General features: G+C 53.0%; 1 protein-coding gene across 10 annotated transcripts in view; it reads right to left on the bottom strand.

The window, feature by feature from the left end:
* Positions 1-576: 576 nt before the first annotated feature.
* The window catches only part of RHBDF1 (rhomboid 5 homolog 1), a 96,160-nt gene continuing 82,291 nt past the window's right edge, over positions 577-14,445 (bottom strand). For 9 of the 10 annotated variants that reach the window (XM_039490724.1, XM_039490721.1, XM_039490722.1 and 6 more), the window contains 9 exons: positions 13,662-13,736; positions 12,724-12,885; positions 10,958-11,058; positions 9,512-9,575; positions 8,493-8,587; positions 5,562-5,637; positions 3,510-3,610; positions 3,050-3,203; positions 577-1,348 (listed from right to left, as the gene is read on the bottom strand). In XM_039490724.1, coding sequence (XP_039346658.1) covers positions 929-1,348; positions 3,050-3,203; positions 3,510-3,610; positions 5,562-5,637; positions 8,493-8,587; positions 9,512-9,575; positions 10,958-11,058; positions 12,724-12,885; positions 13,662-13,736 — 1,248 coding nt within the window. In that variant the 3' untranslated portion in view covers positions 577-928. Of the gene's footprint in view, positions 1,349-1,372; positions 2,046-3,049; positions 3,204-3,509; positions 3,611-5,561; positions 5,638-8,492; positions 8,588-9,511; positions 9,576-10,957; positions 11,059-12,723; positions 12,886-13,661; positions 13,737-14,445 lie in introns of those variants that run through there. The other variant, XM_039490726.1, reaches the window with a different exon arrangement.

Raw genomic sequence — 14,445 nt, 5'->3', positions numbered from 1 at the left:
CTTTAGGACTGAATAGGTCCCTTTTTAATCAATTGTGCCAACCTAAAAAAAAATAGAAATGTTCGGGGCTACTGATGGCACAGGCTCTGAGTTACCGCAGAGATTTCTTTCCCAAGTGTCTGGCTGGTGGGTCTTGCCCACATGCTCAGTGTCTAACTGATCACCATATTTGGGGTCAGATTGGCAGAGATCCTGGGTTTTGTACTACAGGCAAGTCAAGCAGGTGGATACAGGGCAATTAAGGTGAAGGGAACAAACAGATATGGTTCACCACAAGTACAGGTGAGTCTAGCAACAAGCAGCTGATGATACTTATCACACTGATTTCACATGAAGAGCCATCACCAGGTGGGGCATGTAAGGCTACTGTCACAAAGGTTCCAGGCTTAGCCTACAAAATGGTGAGCCTGTAAACTGCCATAGAGAATTCATCATGGCAACTACTACAAAACAGTAAATGGACTGTGAAACCCTAAGACATGGAACCTAATTTTGCAGCCCGAGGGAAAGGACATGGCCAGTAGGTGCTTGAGATTGAATACGCTTAGGATAAAGCAAACAAATGTAGCCATAGACTGTGCAGAATAGTTAACAGTAGCTAAAACGCTACCTTTCCATTTAATCACCACCTTAGCAGTAGTAAACAAATCTGGTTAAAAATGTAGTATTAAAGTACTGTAATAAAAATATGGCAGCAGGAAAGGTTCAATAAATTGAACAAGGCACAATTGTTCTGTTTTCAGAAAATGTGCAGATCTTCTGAGATAAGGCAAAATAGGTCTGCCAAGTGCTGACAAAACAGTTTAAATTAACCATGGTCAGGGTTAGATGTGTCACAGGATGAGAGGTTTTGTCCATGTGGAACTGGCACAGCAGCTGCAAAGACAATCCAACTCCAGGACCTGCTCGAGAAGCCAGTCTTCGCCTTTCAATGAAGCTGTGCGTCTAGATCATATTTCTCACAGAACTTGTCTGTGAATGGAATACACGTGAGGAACTCACACCACTCACACTTGATCGGATAGAAATAGAACAGAATCACCAGTCCTGAGAAGAGTCCAATGAAGATGAGCTGGAACACTATAATCTGGCATCGCTTCCGATATAAATCAAATTTCCCAAAGCTAATGTAGGGCAGGAAGGCAAAGGACAAGAAGAGGCCACTGATGAATCCTGAAATGTGGGCAAAGTTATCAATCCAAGGCAGGAGGCCAAAGGCAAAGAGGAAGAGCACCACAGCCAACAGCTTGAAGAAGGCCCTCCATGGCCGTGCCAAGATCTGCCAGCTCTGGAAAAGTTCCACAAAGAGACAGGCCAGGATTCCAAACTGGGATCCTGCAGGGCCCACCTACAGGAGAAGGATGACACAGGTTACAGAGAGGGAGATCAAACCAACCCTGCTATTGATTGCTCCTGCTGGGTCTCAGCTTCACAGAGGTGCTATCAGCCACTGGAATGCTCCATGTCAGTGACACTGAGGAGCTACCTCATTCTGAGTCAACAGCTACCGGGGGAGCCATTTTCTACATTTGTGGGGGGGCGCAAAGTATCTGCATCAGGCCTTCTGCCAGTTTGAGTCAGCCCTCACTCTTGTATGGTAGCATTCAAGCAACAAGCATGCTATACAGCTCAAGCTAGATACCTTCTATTCCTCACCACTGGATACTGGTATCCTCTAGGCCAGTGATACTCAAGCCTCAGTGGTTCAGGAGCCAAATTAGCTATCGCACAGTAGTGTGAATTCATTGTTTAATTTATTATAGTGCTATATATTCGCACGGCAGAATGACTGACCAAGTATATTATCATCAACTACAGTTCATTAACACAGTAAAACATCCTGATTTTGTGGTTTTAGATTGGTTAATAATTAAGTTATTAACCGGTGTTTTAATGTCATGTGCTACAAAGAGCCCCAGGAGACACATTAAAGAACCACTTGCTGCTTGCGAGCCTCAGTCTGAGTATCACTGTTGTAGGCTCTACCATTCTTCTAAAATGCATCAGGACATCAGCTGGGAGCACGATACGACTTCAGCTGCTGGCTACAGGATGGGAGCAGGGAGGCAGGGGTGGAGGAAGGTGTATGAGTAATATTGTATGTGCTTCTCCTGCCATGACAGGCTGTTTTAGTTATCTGCCCCTTTTTCCTTGCCATGGGAACATTCAAAGCCTTTTAAGATCAGGGCCTACCCATAGCCAGCAGCCTAAGGGCAGTGACCATTTGTGGAAGAGTGCAGGCATATTGCTCTACCTGCAGTATAAATATGTTCAAGATCATTTTCAGGGGTAAAGAGAGGGCCATGCCTGGTGGGGGAGTTCTGGAGACAGAGCCCCTAGGTGGTGGCAGCAGCAACTCCCATTGCTGGGATTCTGTTATGGGTCTGTATTGTAGAACTGGCCCTAATCAGTCAAGGATACGAAAAATCCACACCCCTGAGGGACCTAGTTATACCAACCTAACCCCCAGCGTAGACAGCGCTATGTCCCCAGGAGATTCTCCCATCAACAAAGCTACTGCCGCTCGGGGAGATGGAGAAGCTCTCCCATCAGCATAGGAGCATCTTCACTTAAGCGCTACAGCGGTGGTGCAACGGCTCTTGGACATTAGCTATGGACCTCTCAGTCTGTCAGAGGCCTGGGCCCCTGCACTAGGCTAACTCAAGATGGGCCCCTTACTATGCTGGGCATCTCAGTGCCTCAGGACTGTGAGCAGGGCCCGGACTCCTGTTTTTTTGGGGCCATGTCCTAAAAGGGCGAGACCCTCAGAGGGTCCGGAGTGCTCTGGAGATTTTACTGCTCAGCAACTGGGCCAGTAGTGCTGCCCTCTGCCTCACAGGCCAGGGAGATGCAGAGATGGCCCATGACAGAAGTGGCAGTGGAGGCTGAAGTGCCAGGAGCTGTCATCCCGTTCCTCATCCAGGTGGTGTCCACAAAGGAGGAGTTGGGCCAATCTGGAGTCCCCAGTCTGGGCTGTGCCAGGGCTGGGTGATGTAAGCTTCAGTGCTCTCAACAGGTAACTGGGCCTGCTCGTCTGCCAGAGACCTACCTCCGCTCTGTAGGGCAGGAATATTGCACTGGCCAGGTTCCCAGTGATGCCGCTGAGCAGGTAGATGATGGAGATGCGATGCCAGCCTGCCAGTTTTTCCAGGTCTCGCAGGATGGTCATCTGGAAACAGACTGAAACCAGGCAGTGCAGGATCCTACCAAATCAGGAGAACACCAGAGCTGAGGCAGCAGCTACTAAAGTCCTGTACAGTCCTGCTCTGTAATCCCTGCCCCAGGCTCAACCATTGCCTCTGGCCTGCCTCCTGCGAGCACCTGGGCCAAGGACATGAAATATTTGTAACTTATTTGAGGTGCAGAGGCTACTGGACCCCTGCTGAGCACAACCAAGCAGGGATAACCACTCCCCACCCCCTGCAGGGAAACAATGAGCACCATACCCAGACACCGACACCTCCCCCGCCCAGTGTCAGACACTGGTTTGTTTTTGCAGTGAGACTTACCCAGCATGGAGGAAGAGGGAGAGCCACAGGCGGTAGAACTGGTCAGGAATCTCTGGGTTTAGGAAGGGCAGGAGGCCACAGACATCATCCATGCAGTGCACCTAACAGAGATCAAGGTCAGCTGGAAGCCCTGAGGGTCTGTGGGGGGAGGGGGAGGCAGTCACACTAACCAGGCTGCAGGCAGTGATGGTGGTTGCTGGGAGATGTACTGCCTTCTACTCCAGCCATGACAGTGCTGTGCCAGGGGCTGAGGCCTCCAGATGGGCATGGTGAGGGCTGGCAGAGGCATAAGGCCATAAAACACCTCAGTTTCATAGACTGCAAGGCCAGATGGGACCACTGTGATCATCTAGTCTGACCCCCTGTATGACACAGGCCAGAGAAGTGCCCCAGAATCATTCCTAGAGCAGATCTGTTAGAGAACCATGCCCTCCACCATGACCCCATAGTAGGTTATTCCAATTACTCTCACTGTTAAAAACGTACCCCTTATTTCCAGTCTGAATTTGTCTAGCTTCAGCTTCCAGCCAATGGATCATGTTAGACCTTTTTTCGCTAGATTGAAGAGCCTGTTGTTAAACATTTGTTCCCCATGTAGGCACTTACAGGTTGTAATAACTCCTTGAGACTATCAATAAGGCAGGTTTTCTAATCCTTTAGTCATTCTCATGGCTCTTATCTAAACCCTCTCTAATTTATCAACATCCTTGTTGAACTGGCACCAGAACGGGACTCAGTATTCCAGCAGTGGTTGCAACAGTGCCAAATACAGAGGTCAAATAACCTCTCTGGTCCTACTCGAGTCCCCTGTTTACGCATCCAAGAACTGCATTAACACTTGTGTCTGGGACGACTCACCTGCCTAGGTCTCTAGAGAACTGAGCAAGATTCATGAGCATGTCCTAGCCATTCCCATCTTTATGTGCATCTACACTTGCTTACACAGCTGCTGGGACTCCCAGTCCCCACATGGCCAGCAAGAGGAACAGCATTCCAGGGCTCTGGTGCTGCACTCCAGCAGGGGCCAGAGCGTAGGCACCTGTATTGGACTTTACAGGGATTTGACGCCCACCTCATTGTGAATAAGTAGAGTCAGACCCTATCACCATGCACACAGTGCCCATGGGGTACCTCTCCCCAGAAGTTCCTAAAGTGGCCTGAGAGGCATAGCAAAACAGGCACCAAAACACAAAGCCTACAGGGCTCAAACATTCTGTTCACCCTCCATGTTACCTAGTGACCCATAATAGCCAGCTCACAGCCTGGGGGCTGAAACCTGGCTAGAATGCAGGCTGGAATATGCTGCCCCCTCCCGCCACACAAAGGTATTGCTCTGCCTGTCTCATTGTAATGTGCCTAGTGCCACAGAATCTAGGCACCTCTGCACCTGTATCACATGGACTGGCCCAGGGAAGCCAGTGTAGCTGCGTGACTGCCCCCTACAGGAAGATATGCATCTTCCCCCTGCTCACATGGGACAGGAGAGCCCACTCACCTGACTTCCTGTCAGTGCAGGAGCCTCCATATGGGTATCGGTGCTCTGTGCACCTGCCCCAAGTTACTCCCTGCAACTCTCCAGTTACCCTCCTCCCCACCACTCACATGGAGCAGGGAAGTCACATTCTCCCCTCTTCATGGAGAGGAAGCAAAAAGACCACACAGCACATCATGAGCAAAACTAGAACCAGGGTTCTGGTACTTCGCTTTCACCCCCTCACACTCGTTCCTGAATCCCCTCCAGGGCTGGGGGGCTGCCTGCAGCACAAATCCTGCATTGGTCTCCGGAGAGGGAAGAGAGTTGCCTTCTCTAACCTGTCTGTGGCTCAGAGCCAGGCCTGCCCACCCGCCCCCATTTGAATAAAGGCAGGAGAGCTCTGCGAGCAGTGCAGCCTCACATGGGGCCCACTGTGGGGCACAGCAAGGGGCTCCCAAGCTAAGGGAAGGAAAACTGTAAAATCTTGCCCAAATCTCACCAAACCACTTGGAGGAGACAGGGGAGAGGGAAAGAGAAGAGTGAGGCCATGAGAACCTGCCCTGCAGCCTTGGCCGTACCTGGGAGCAGAGCGTTGCCTCCTCATGGAAATAGCCCCGCATGAAATCACAATACTCTCGGGATGTTATTTCACACCTGGGGGGGGAAAAACAGCAAGATTCATTTGTGCTGTTAGGAGCACCTGCTGCCCTCTTGGAGGAGCCAGCCTTGCTCTACAGGCCTCAGACCCCCTCATACCCTGAGTCCAGGCCCCAAAGTTGGCATCATAATGCACAGGATTCAGAGATGTGCTTCCCCAGCACTGCTGTAGCCTCTCCCTGCCAGGGGCATTTGTACCATCCATTCTGCTGCCATTGTGTGTGGTAATGTCCCCATTAGAGCCAGGGAACCACTCTGAACAATTCACCCAGCAAACAGAGCCCTCACCAATATCTGCCCCAAACACATCCTGAGTCATCTTCGGCACCTCAGTCAATTGCACCTCAAAGTCACCACTGTGTCTCACCCACCAGCCTAATGCCCCGGGTAATCCTGAGGAGGCACAGGAGCTGGCTTGTGCTGCCCTTCCCCTTTCTGTCTAGGACCCTTGCCTGTAAACCCTTTTGGTGCAGAGACCAGGTCTTCCCCTTTTTTCTGGGAGGTGCTCATCTTGCTCAGGGCACTCGGGCTTGGTGTTCCCTGAACATCAGCCTCCAGTCTAGCTGCACAGCTCTAGCAATAGACACAATTTACACTTGTGCAAATCCCACCAAATGTGTGAATCATGACTACATTAGTAGTTGCACTACTACACCAACAGCTATGCAGCCCGTGTAGACAAGGCTGTACAAGAAGGCATTGATTTCTATTGGGATTTTGTTCTATGAGTGAGATTGGAACAAGAACCTAAGGATCTCCCTGCAGGAATTATAACCCTATAACCCATTGATTTCCTAGGTAAAGTGAGTCTGCCACAATTTTAGGGGTCTCTAAATCTGGGTACTACAAAATCCATTGCAGGGCTTTCTTACACTGTGAGAAACTTGAGGCAGGGACTTTGTCTCTATATGTGTACAGCATCTAACACAGAGATCCTGATTGGTTCTCTAGGCACTACCACCATGCGATTATGCTGGAAGGTGCTTATTGCTGCCAACAAATTGGTCTAATCACAGACCTTTGTTAAACTGATGGGTGCTAAAACACCCTTCATTCAGACTACACAGAAGGAGCAATTAAATACCCCTTTATGTAGTGATAACTGGAAACAATAAGAAGCTACCGCCCAAGGTCTAGGACACAGTTAAGCAATGTGGTCTCAGGGTTTCCCTGGCAGTGATTGCAAATACAGGGGCTGAGGAATTGATTGGTTGCAGCTGTGTGTGCGCGCACACAGAAGGAGAAAGCCAGAAAAACGAGTGTAGCCCTGAAAGGGATCACAGACAGCTCCTTAGGGCACATGACTCACTGGAGAGGCAGACTTTCAAGTTGTGAGCAAGGAACTTCTGTTATTTGTTCCTTCTGTGTTCCAAGGAACAGGACTATGTGTCTATTCTTTGTAAATAAACAGGATCGCACCAAAGAAATACCTGACTCTTATAATCAATTTCCCCTACTAATGAAACAACCTCACAAGACCCCAATTATTGGCTATCCACATCAGCCAAAGGGGCACCCGTATAAAGAGTAAGAAGTTCCTCTTGCTGAAAACAAGCCAGACAGACCATCACACTCATGGTTTGCAGCACTGATGATTCCCTGTCCGTTATTATCTAACCTCTATTGACAGCTCCTTGCCCAGCCTGAGGATCTGGCCAGCCAGGGCATCTGGGTCGATAGCAGTGGCTAATTATTCCTCCTGCCAGAAAGGACAGGAACATGGACTGACTGTGACCCTGTCATCACATATGATCCTAGGGTTGGATCATGTCTCCCCTCCTGCCTAAGAGACCCCCAGCACAGGACTCTCCCCTCCATCACTGTAACCTGCCCGCTCTGGCCTGCCCGCTTCTCCCTGCTCCCCTTATCCCTCCAAAATGCCTTCCCTGTCCCCCTGACCACATCAGCACCCATTGCTTACCACATCAAATTCAAGCACCCGGCCCTCACTGTAGAAACTGCCATTTCTGCTCTTTTTCCCCTTCACCCCTCCCAACACGCTCTCCCCTCTGCTCCCGATACACTCTGCTTTGTACCCTTGCTCATGCTGCCCCTGCATCCGGCACAGCCTCCCTGTCATCACTGCCAAGTGCCTTCCATCTTCAGTCAGATCCCTCCATAACTCTGTCATGCCCCAGGAGCCCTCCCTCCCATCTCACTGTAATCCCCACAGCTCCCTCCGTAAGCCACCGCCAGTGTCTAGCTTTGGCCTGTCAGCTCCCCAGGGCTAGGGACACATCTTAACCTATGTGTACAAAGACCATCTCCATTTCCAGCATGACAAAATGCGAGGCCCATTCAGTCTACACTGCACTCAGCATCCCAAAGCACTACTGGACATCATCAGACGGGCAGGGAAAACATTTATTCCCCGCAACGAGGAACAAACGTGAGGGCTCCAGATCTGAAGAACAGGTCAGTCTATTCAAAGTGCTCTGCAGTGTAAAAAAGATGGCTCAGCAACCAATGCTCTAGACACACATTCTGTGCTGGCCAGAAGCTACTGTGCTGGGGTGGGGTGGGAAATGCACAGGGTGAGGGGGCTGCAAAGCATGCTGTCCCCTGGCCCTCTCAGCTGGAGCCTCTGTCTGGCTTCTACCTTTCTGCTCCTCCTCACACAGCACAGGGCAGGGCCTAGCTCTCTGGATGCACAAGCCTGAGTTGGTTCCATTTCTGTCTGATTTCCCTTTCAAAGTAGTGTCCTGGGCCGCGCATAGCCGGGAGACACTACCCTCTGCGGAGAAGGACAAGCCCCCTGTGCCCACATGCAAATCACACAAAGCCTCTGCAAATGCACCATGTGCCTCATTCTATTTGCCGCCCTCTGCAGATGGACAGATGGGCTCCATTACCTTCCTTTGGTCCCGATACAGCAGGGCCTGCCTGTGATCACGCAGTCCATGTGAAGGTGGTTGGTATAATTCCCGGCGCTGTTTTTGGTGCAGATCTGGATAACAACAGCAAATGGAATGAGATGGATGTGGAAACCTTTCTGCCACCTGCCATGTGGGGAGGGTGCTGTGGCCATTCTCTGAGCCACCTGGGAGGCTCCTGGGAGGGGCTGGGGCTGGTGCTGTGGCCACGTTCTACCTCCATCTGTGATTTGGCAGGGGAGCGGTTAATGGGGATGCACCCGGGTTTGCAACAGAACAACCTGATCACACATAGCTTTTTAGCTGCCAGTTGGGTGGCCCAGCCAGCCCCCTCCCCAAGATGGGCTCCACAAGCATGGGAGCAAAAGCCTAGCAGCCCATGGAGGCTCCTCCCAGTTACAACAGTTCCCTTGGCTTCTGACTGGGAGTAGCAGCCTTAACAGTCAGCCCTCAGGAGAGGGCTCAGCAGGCTGGCCTAGTGCGGTGAACGCGGGCCTGTCTCTCCTGGCCTGGCAGCTTTTCCCCTCCCAAATACCAAAGTCAGGTCAAAGATTCAAAATCTCAGCCGACTGGAGTCGCTGTTCAAAGACCCAATGGCCTGGCTGAGCTGTGCTCAGGGCTCCCCCACCCTAGTGGTAGCTGTGGGCCAAGTCAGCCCCCAGAGCAGCCTGGGCCCCACACTGCCCTTGCCCAACTCTTCCCTTTCTGTGTCTCCCGGCTTTCTGCAGGAGGAAGCATCTTCCGGGGCTGCCCCTGATCCCTTCACCCTTCCCCTGCACACAGCACTGATTTCTGTCTAGGGGCCTGGAATTCCCACTGACTGGTCAGTAGAGGATGTGCAAAGCATCTCTATGGTGATGAGGTGAAAGATATCGGGCTGAGGCCATCTCCAGCGCCTCTGTTCCTTGGGCAGCTGTCAGGCTAGAGTGCTCAGCACCATCTGTGCCAACCCTGCCCTGCAACTCCCTGCCCCCCACGGTGATTCTAGCAATGCTCACCGGCCACTTGGTAATGTCATCAGGCCATTCATGGGGATCCATCGATGCTGGCTGCTCACAAACCCTGAGGCAACAAAATCCAACAGATCAGCTGGACAAACCAGGCAGCGGCAGAGAGGCATAGGCCGGGGAGGAGAACCCCCACTTCCCAGGAGCCACAGCACCATGCTGCTGCCGCAATCCCCAGGGTTTCCTCCAAGCTCATGTGCAAGGTCTGTAGGATAGAGCTGAGGACAGCTTAGGCTGGGTCAGATTGTCCAAGCTGCCATTGGCAGTGTTGTGTCACAGGGACCAAGGCCTCCGTACTGAGAGCACTTGTCACGGTGCTGTGATGCCGACTGACTGACTGAAGTGCAGTCACTTGAAGGGGCACACCTCGACTTCCAGGTGCATTCGCTGATTCTACCGAATCCAGCATCTGGGCCACTTGCCGAGCAGCGAGCTGGCTGGCCAGCTACCTGACAGAGCACCCAAGCTCTGCCCTGTCTGCCAGCTATCAGACTCCTTTCCACGCAGGGCCAGCCCCACACCCAGCTGCCAGCGATCCCCCAGTGCACATTTCCCCCTGCACAGGGAGTCCCAGGGAGATTCTCAGGAGTCTGGATGCTCCAGGGAAATACATGGCTCCAACAGAGGGCAGGGTGGAGCCATAGAAGGGGAAGTGACAGGCCAGCTGTGTTGACTCCCATGGATTGTGGGCTTCTGTGGTATTTGCCATAGTCACAGAGCTGCATGCAGGTGGGGCCCATGCTGTGGCAGGAAGCAGCTAGGAAGGCAGGGAGACTGCAGAGCAGGGGATGGCGGGCAGGGCAGGGCAGGGGCAGTGTGGGATGGGATGGCTCAGCAGGGTGAATTCCAGCAGTTCTGAGCCAGGCACACAGGAGCTCCCTGCCTGGACGCTGCTAGGGGCTCAGGGAGAGCAGCAAGCACAGGCTACAGGCAGACAGCAATGCTCGAGGGGAGAGGGGGCAGAAATCAGACCAAGTATCCAATTGGTCTCTGAGTAGCACCACCCTCCCCCACAGCCCTCACCCTGTGCCCTGTTCCCTGCCCATTGACACTCCACACCCCCTTCCCCACCTCTACCCAGTGACATCCTGTGCCCGCTTCCTCTACCCAGTGACACTGTGCCCTCACCTGTGTCCAGCAGTTTGCCCCATGGTATATGAATGTATCAGAACCTCACACAGCATATTGGGGTAAGAACCTCATCATGCTCCTTCCTCCGCTCAAGGCCCAGAGCAGTCTCCTTCCCCAGCTATGGATCCACTCCCCTTGCCTGGCCCATTCTCCAAACAGCCTCTACTTCCTTAAGAAGCCCCAGGATAATGAGCAGTCCCACCCGGCTCCACACCACAACTCCTCTGTCTTGTTGCACAGACATAGCAGCCCCTGGCGTTCACCAGGCGGAGAGGCTGAGCTAGGCCTGAGCCAGGCAGTGCCTACCTGGGATCCTGGTGACAAACAGATCCAAACTGTCTCTTGCCTCCTGCCAGTGTTGGCGTGCTGGGGTGGTGGGGCCACTTCACCCACACGGCCAGGGTGGACTGTGCAGGAGAGAGCAGAGGAGGCACGACTGATCACCACAGGGCCCAGGAGCTCTAGGAGGCAGAGGCATTCGCAGAGACAATCTGGGGGTGGGGTCACAGTGACTGAGCAGGGGGCTGGGGGATCAGAATGAGATGGGGTCACACATGCTGAGTACAGAGACTTTTGACAACCAGCCTACAAACTTAGCCTGATTGTGAGCTCCGCTGAGAAAAGTGAGGGAAAGTTTACAAACTGCTCCAATAAGCAATAACAATAAGTGGTGTGGGGGAAAGGTCTGAAAGGGAGGAAGGCAGACTGAATTAGTCCAAACCAAGAGGCCTATTAATATAACTCAAGGACTGTGTTAAGATCATGTTTGTTAAACGAGACATGCGAGACTAGAAATCAATGGACCAAAATTGGTGTGAAAGAAATTAGGTCTAATTGTTGAACAAAATAATGAAGCGACAGGTTATTTCGCTCACCACTCCCTTTTGGGGGGTCCTTTAAAAAAAACTGCAGGGGGCAAAAATCAAGAAGCTGACAACAGCTGGGTGGGAGACAGGTGGCCCAGAAGGAGTGAGCTTTACTATTATGGCTGCCATCCCCCCATTCTGGGACCCCGGGATGCACCAGGACACAGTTGGGCCTTTGTCATCCTGATCCTGAGAGATGCCCTGACCAGACTTGAGTCAGAGGGACCCAGCTCACATCGCCACCTCCACAGGCTTCAGCTAAATCCCAGATGCCTCCTGGGAGGTGAGACTATCACACACACACACCTCTTGTCTCTCTTTCCTTCCACACCTCATTTCTTCCCTTTCCTATCCCTCTTCTTTTCCCTTCTGTCTAACCAGAGTCTGCCTTAGCAGCCAAGACCGTATATTTTGCAACACTTACATAAGCCTGTGACAAAAAGGCAGCTAAAAGCAATGCCCTGGACAAGATACTGGTATGCGTTTGCCAGGTCTCAGCGTGGCTGATCAGACCGTGCACTGCACCTGTGTTTCTGCAGTAGCAAGGCTCCAAGTGAGGCAGCACCAGTGCCAGACAGTGCAGTTTCTGTCTTTGCTTTCCCCCGTGTGTGTGTGTTTGTCTTGTATTGCCTTCCGGGAAAGGGGATCAGACTTTCACAACAGCAGCTTGAGCCCAGCTCGGCTGACATCTCTGTTCCCCAAAAGGACAGCTATTACCTGCTTCGATACCATCTAAGAGACTCTCAAACAAGGGCTTTTTCCCCTTCTAAAAACTCTTCCCAGCTAGAGGAAAAGGGAACAATGGAAGTTGTTAAAATTACATTTCAAATGTTTTAAACTGTTTTCTCTTTTCTGCATCTCAGTAAGGTCACGGGATGTGTAGTGGTGTGTTTGCCATGATATTAAGCAGGCAGAAGTCTCTGTCCCCCAAACCCTGAACCTTGTTGAACTGTTAATGGGCAGCGTCTGGCTCATGTTAGCACGTTGGACTCTTTGGGCCCATTTATTCCATCTACATGAATACAAGACTCGGATATGTGGGAGGCTGCAGAGCTCGACACCAACTGGACAGGGAGGCTGGAGGTGTCACAGCTGCCAGGCAGGCAGGGAGACTGGCCTAGGGGGGTCTCATCTGCAGCATGATGATGAGCAGTGAGGGAGGGGAGCTGTGCAGGGCTGTGAGTGGGTTGCAGTGGGGACACTCACAGAGCACTCCTCCTCCGAGGTCTGCACGCAGCCTGACTTGTCATTGCGCACGCAGCAGGCCGAGTGCTTCTCCTTCTCTCGCGTGGCACTGATGAAGTTATGCACCTGCTGGTCCTGCCTCATGCATGGTGAGAACTTCGCCCCCAAGTGGATCAGGGCCTCCTGGAAAGAGACAGGGCTAGGAGCTCAGCTGAGGGTCACACAGGGGCCAAGGGGGCAGGCAGGGCTCCGGGGGAAGAGGGAAGGAAGAGGCTTGGCAGCAAGGGATCCAGGGGAAAAGGGAAGCAGGGGGAGGCTGGGCAGCAGCTGCCTTTGGCAAGTCAAGTCAGGCAGGGATGGATGGGGAAGGCTGGGCACAACTAGCAATATTCACACATAAAACATGATCCCAAACAGGTGCCATTAGTCTCCTCACACAACAAGGATCATCTGTGCAAGATCCCCCTCATACTGGTGCCAGCAAAGGGGAAAGCACCAGTTAGGGCAGCCACCCCGGTTGCACTGACCCCTACAGGGCTTGACATGTCCCAGCTTGTGCCCCACAGAGGCAGAGCCAGATCTAGAGCAGGGCATTCCCCTGGCCAAGCTGCAAAGTGCCAAGCAGCAGAAGGCAGGCCCCACTGGAGACACACCACATGCCTCCCTAAGCAGGGAAGGAGCCCATTTTACAGGGGCACCCAGTGCAGGCAATGTCACGCTGATGGGACCCTGAAAAGCTTGGCTGGGCCAGGCCGCAAGCCCACAAGGGAGCATGTCAGAACATAAATCGCCAATCATGGGACCTGAGTGTTACTGGACACAGCCCTGGCTGCTCGGGCCCTTGCGCCAGACTCACTGCTCTATGCGGAAACAGCAGAGCTGCCCCACCCCTTGGATGAAGGTGCGGGTGCACTATCTACCCCAGCCCCAGGGACCCAACCCGAGCTGGTGGGACTCACCGAGCTGGGGCCAATCCAGAAATTTTCTTGTTGAACATATTTGACGTTTTCATAAATCCCCCTGTTCATCAGGACCTGCAAGACAAGAAAGCAGCAGCCCCATCTGAACCACATAGACAGTGGGGCACCACAGGGCACAGGAGCAATGGTAAAAAGGGGCAGGTCTCTCCCTTGGCCCCACCTGCTGCCCCCAGGGGCGTGGCAGCACAACAGAGCTGAGCGGCATCTGCATGCTCGTTTCAGTGGCTGCCGGCCCCTCCCTGCGGCCCTGGGGGAAGCAGCGCGCAGAGGCCCCCCCACAGCCTGCCTGGAGCCCCAGCTAAGCACTGCACCCCCAACCCCCTCTCAGAGCCTGCACTCCCACCCCCTCCCGCTCCCAAATTCCCTCCCAGAGCCTGTACCCCACCCCTTTCCCACATACCCACTCCTGACCCCAAACTCCCTCCCAGAGCCTGCACCCCCTCCCCACACACACCCAGCCCCCAAACTCCCTCCCAGAGCCTGCACCACACCCCCTCCTCCTGCACCTCCCACCCTGCCCCAACCCAGAGCCTGCACCCAGCACCCAACCTCCCTCCCAGAGCCTGCACCCCAATCCCCTACCCCAGACCTCCTCCCCCACACAAACTCCCTCCCAGAGCCTTAGGCAGGTGGGGGCGGAGTTTTAGGCAGCATGAGTGACATTGACCCGCTGGGAGGATCTGAGGACTGGCACTGGCCCTAAGGTAAACTGAGATTGAGACCCCGCCTTAATACCTCATGACACTATAAGGTGTTATCCCAG

Source organism: Mauremys reevesii, linkage group 10 (genome assembly GCF_016161935.1).
Source record: "Mauremys reevesii isolate NIE-2019 linkage group 10, ASM1616193v1, whole genome shotgun sequence".
NCBI classification, from domain to species: Eukaryota; Metazoa; Chordata; order Testudines; family Geoemydidae; genus Mauremys; species Mauremys reevesii.
This window is presented reverse-complemented; position numbering and strand designations above follow the sequence as displayed.